This window comes from Arachis ipaensis, chromosome B05, assembly GCF_000816755.2.
Source record: "Arachis ipaensis cultivar K30076 chromosome B05, Araip1.1, whole genome shotgun sequence".
NCBI lineage: Eukaryota > Viridiplantae > Streptophyta > Magnoliopsida > Fabales > Fabaceae > Arachis > Arachis ipaensis.
Window position 1 is genome coordinate 18,216,562 of NC_029789.2, and position 5,422 is coordinate 18,221,983.

The 5,422-nt window shown below is 39.2% G+C and overlaps 2 protein-coding genes across 2 annotated transcripts in view; one reads left to right on the forward strand and one right to left on the reverse strand.

The window, feature by feature from the left end:
* LOC107643196 (trihelix transcription factor ASIL2) overlaps nt 1-1,366 on the forward strand; it is a gene marked incomplete in the record, with an annotated part of 2,468 nt that extends 1,102 nt beyond the window's left edge. Inside the window, 1 exon segment of the mRNA XM_021123267.1 lies at nt 45-1,366. Within this exon segment, the coding sequence (XP_020978926.1) occupies nt 74-1,081 (1,008 nt within the window).
* Nucleotides 2,212-3,796, reverse strand: LOC107640295. The gene is made up of 3 exons (XM_021123649.1): nt 3,682-3,796; nt 3,038-3,259; nt 2,212-2,655 (listed from the first exon to the last, which is right to left on the reverse strand). The coding sequence occupies exons 1-3, from the start codon at nt 3,794-3,796 to the stop codon at nt 2,474-2,476; spliced, it is 519 nt and encodes a 172-aa protein (XP_020979308.1). The 3' UTR covers nt 2,212-2,473.

Genomic DNA, 5,422 nt, shown 5'->3' on the forward strand with positions numbered 1-5,422 from the left:
CACTCTCCATTCTCTTTCTCTCTTCCTCCTCCTCCTCCTTCTCGTTCTTCTTCTCTTTTTCTCTCTCTCCTCCATGGCCTCCCCTTCTTCTCCTCCCCAATCCACCCCTCCTCCAGATCCTCCATCTGCGCTCCCCCTCGCTCTTCCCGTTCCTCCCCCCACCGCCTCCTCCTCTCGCCGCCTTCCTCCTCCCTGCTGGTCCCCCGACGAGACCCTTGCCCTAATTGATGCCTACCGTGACAAGTGGTACTCCCTCGGCCGCGGCAACCTCAAGGCCACACACTGGCAGGAGGTTGCCGACGCCGTCGCACAGAGATGCCCCAACGCCTCTCCGGCCAAGACCCCCGTCCAGTGCCGCCACAAGATGGAGAAGCTCAGGAAGCGATACCGAACCGAGATCCAGCGCGCAAGGTCCCTTCCTGTGGCGCGATTCAACTCTTCCTGGGTCCACTTCAAGCTCATGGACTCCATGGAGAAAGGTCCCTCACCTGTCAAGCCAGAGAACGACTCCGACAGCCACGACGGCGATGGAGTTGGCGTTGACCGTGACGAAGACGACGACGATCAGGATCTATACGAGGAGATCAAGAACGGAGGACACGGATCTAACACACGGAGCCTCAACAAGTTGTATCGCAACGGTTTTGGCGGTCCTCCCGGCGGTGGAAACGGCAGCGGCGGGTTTAGGATTAGGATCCCTACCGGATTAAGCGTGGCGCAACCTGGATCGAAGTTTTACGGGAAATCTGGTGGAAATCAGAAATTCAATAACCCTAATTTGAATCAGAACGCTGGATCTAACTTCGGGACGAGGGTTTTGGGGAAGAGGGAGAGAGAGAGGGAGAGGGATCCGGTTGGAGAGGTTGTGTCGGCGATCAAGCTGCTTGGAGATGGGTTCGTGAGGATGGAGCAGATGAAGATGGAGATGGCGAGGGAGATCGAAGCCATGCGTATGGAAATGGAGATGAAGCGCACTGAGATGATTCTGGAATCTCAACAGAGGATCGTGGAGGCTTTCGCCAAAGCAGTTTCTGACAAGAAGAAGAAGCCAAAGAAGACTCCATCCCCACAACAATCTTAGTTTCGGGTTTCTGAGTTTGATCTCTCTCTCTCTCTCTCTCTCTCTCTCTCTCTCTCTCTCTCTCTCTCTTAAGTAACACAAATGTCAGTTCAGTTCTGCTTTTTCTGGTTTAGATTTTTTTTCCTTTTTTATTTTGGGGTTACTTTTCTTCTCTTTTGTTCTGCCTCTTTTTGTAATTTAAGATGAGACACCCGCCATGTGGAACTTGATCAGTTTTAGGTTGTTTATTATGGAGTGTATTGATGGATGAATTATGAATGTAGCTTTAGATATTCATTCGTTTTCCACTCTTGAATTTGCTTCTGCTGAAGCTGCTGCTACCACTTGATTCTCTTTTGCCTTAAAACTAAAATCAATCAAGCTGAATCTCATGTTTTAAGATAGTACTTGGTTTTTATGGTTTGAATTCATTACAAAGTACAAAATTTAAGTAAGCTGGCAATACTTTATGCAGAGTTTTAATGGCTAATATATGCTTTTATGATTTAAACATTCTAACTTTGAGTATCTCAGTTTGAAATAAGATTATCAGAATCGCAGGTGGTAAGACAGAGGAGGTGTGCATATTCTCTAGTTTTCTGGATTTCCCATGTTTATTACCCCGTTTGTTCTTTGCTTGGGATGGTTGTGTTTTCTAATGTGAATGAATCATAAGGTGTTCATTCTGATTTAGATCTCATCTTCGTAGCTGGAACTCTGGAGAATCTGCCGAATGCTTTACACGTTGGGCAATAGTTTCGAAGCCATAGCGTATGGTATTAGTCTATTGATTTTGACCCAGTAGAGAAGACAAAAAACCGATCAGAAAAATAATAATGGTAAGCGTATATAAAAAAATTAACTACCAATTAGTCATAACATATAAAAGACATATTTGACATCTCATAAGAAAAATATTATACTAATATAAACAAATTTGATTATTTATATATTACAGATTTATTATTCTATTACAACAAATTTGATTATTCTGATAATTGATTATTTGATGACTGATTTTTAATATATATAAAATATTTTTAGAAAAAATAAAAATAATAAGATGTAATATTTGTACTAGCCAAACGTTCTTATTTAGCTTCTTTGTTTCTTCGAACAAAGGAGATATCTTCAACAAGACGAAGTAGGCATTAGTTAGCAAATGAAACTGTTGATTTCATTAATATACACAGTAACACGTATTATGTATAAGAAACAAACGTTTGAACGCTCAGATATTTTCTAAGGCATTGTATCATGCATGTGACCATAATTAAGTTATTAAATCCATTCCATGCAAAGTTTAAAGTATAATATACATGTATCCATCCCATCCATTCAGCAAAAAGAGAAAGAGAGAGATTGGCGGATGCCATCAGCAAAAAGCACAACCTTTCTCCGACCGGGGCGAAGTCATGCGCTAAGAGTCAGAGAGATCACTGATGAGAGCTTAAACTTTCGGACTTTCGAAGAATTTTCAAGCTGGAAGATGATCTCAGTGCTTGATCTTACAGTCACTTCTTTCCACTCTGCTTCTGATGCCCCTTCAGTTCTATAGTCGCGCAATGCATACAACACTTGGAGCCTAGAAGGAGCTGCAAACCATACAATGTTAATCAAAGCAACTGCAAATTATAACAATGAAACTAAAGAAAGCTTTGCCTCCCTCCACTAAAGACAGGTAGCTACCAGTTGAGACCATGATATAAATGAAATTCAACGTTGGAATAAGAATAACATAAGCATTAATAAACAGTGATATAGCCTCCTAATGGTATCTAGATAATCTATTAGTTCAATTGGTGCATAAGAGTCAATGTTAGAATATGTAGGAAAGTCAATCTTATCCTCTCACATAAATTTTACACCCCAATTCTTGATTTTAATTCATAAACTCTAAGAGAGAGGAACTGTTTACACAGCTAAAGATCATTGGAAAGCAAAAGAATAGTTTACAATTTATTTCGAAAAAATTACCTAGTCCAAACATGCTTGTCTTTTGGACTGTAATACGCTCAACTTTAGATCTTCTAATCTGACTCAAAGCCTGAAGATCTTCTTGCTTGCCCTTAAATTCGAGGAACTCACCCAACACGTACTTATTGGCATTCAGTTCCAACCTGCAGGCCAAGCAATTTCTTTTATTAGTAAAGAAGTCTGATTTGGAAGCATTAAATGATTTCCTAGTTTGATTTTTGCCTATTCATTTCTTCTTTCAATAAACTTGGTGATCCTGCTTTTTTAATTAATTTTTCATTTAGATCATTATCTTCCTGGCTAAAATGAATCGGTGTGATGCAGTCATTTACTTTGAAGAAAAATTTCTTGTTATTTTCTTGACAATAGATAGTTACATTGTTCTCTAATATTCTTGACAACACTTCTCTGTTCACTCTCTCTTAATCGTTCTGTTTCTTCTTGTTCAATAATCTTCACATAGTATTAAGATCTTGAGATCCCTGGTTTTCTTTTCTTTCTTTTCAATGGCCCTTACCATTGCTGATTCATCTTTAAACTCCAAACCCCTTCTTTATCCAATCCCAGATAAGTTGAATGAAAACAACTTTTTTACATGGCAGCAGCAAGCACTATTTGCAATCTTTGGTCAGAATCTTCAAAACCACATCCAACCCTATCAGCAACCACCTCAATTTGCCACTGATGCTGATAGAGCTGCAGGCACTGTTTCGACAGGATACATTGATTGGAATCTGCAGGATTACAATCTAGGTTCATGGCATGTCGCTTTTCGGAATCAGATGGTGCATTGCAAGACTGCCTTTAATATTTGGGAAAAGTTACAAGCTCATTTTGCTTCCTCAACCAAGGTCAAATCTAAACAGTTCAAATCAGAACTCAAGACTATCAAAAAAACCAATCTTTCTGCTTCTCAGTATGTAGCAAAGATCAAAGGAATAGTTGATTCTCTTGCAGCAATTGGAGCTCCAATCTACCATGATGATAACATAGAAGCTCTATGTGATGGTCTTACCGAAGAATATGCTCCCTTTATTATTACTGTGAAAGCAAAATCAGATATGTACACAATCAATGAAGTGGAAGTTCTTCTAATATCGCATGATGCTATGTTGAAAAAGTTTAAACAAAATTCTTCAACTCTTGCTCAAGTGAATTTAGCTCAGTCTTCACCATCTGCTCCAATTTCTTTTGGCAGAGGCAATTATGGTGGTAGAAGAGGTAGAGGAGGAAGATTTAACAGAGGGGCCGGGAAGAGGCTCTTGGCAATTAGGAAGTAGACCTTTTTGCCAATTATGTGAAAAATCTGGTCACACTGTCTTACAATGTTTTCATTGCTTTGATCATAGTTTTCTTGGTCCTTACTCTTCCATTCAGTCGTCAATCCTTGGACAGCAACCACCAAATTCAATTTCTTCATCAGTTTCAAATCCTCCACCTCCCAGCTCCTTTCATCAACCTTCTTCATGCCTAGCTACACCTTCTAGCATCTCTGAATCTTCATGGTACCCAGATTCGGGTGCTTCACATCACTTGACTAATGACCCTGCAAATCTCTCTTCCGCATCAGATTACCAAGTATCTGATTAGTTATACGTTGCTAATGGCACAGGTTTGCAAATTTCACAAATTAGAATGACATATCTCACTAACTTTGAAAACAATAATACCTTTGTTTTGAAAAACATTCTTCATATTCCCAAGATCACCAAGAATCTTATTATTGTATCTCAATTTTGTTAATAACGTTTATTTCGAATTTCATCCGTTTGTTTGTCTTGTTAAATCACAGGTTACCAAAGACATCCTTCTACAGGGACATCTTAGAAATGGCCTCTATGAGTTTCAAGGCCTCACTTTAAACAAATTTGTTCATAATATTTCTGCATATCATGCTTCTGTAAATCAATGTAATCTTGCAATTAAAATTTGGTATCAAAGGCTTGGCCATCCTTCCAATTCTATTGTTAAAGCTGTGATACAATCTTGCAATGTTCCTTTTAATATCAATAAGAATGATTTTTCTGTAATGACTCCTGCCTTGCTAAAATGCACACATTGCCCTTTGCTGATTCTAACACTATAATTCTCCTCTAGAATTACCCTGTGACTTCTAGATCAGGCTTTAAATATTACATCAGTTTTGTGGATGCCTTCACTCGCTATACCTGTTTATATTTGCTACACTCGAAAGCACAAGTTTTCCAAATTTTTGTTCATTATATAAGACCTTGCTTGAAAAACAAACTGGTTCATCTCTTAAAACTTTGCAAACTGACAATGCAAAGGAGTTCCTCTCAATGCTTTTCAGAATTTTTTACAGGAACATGGCATCATGCACAGACTCTCGTGTCTTTATACTCATCAACAACAAGGAGTTGTTGA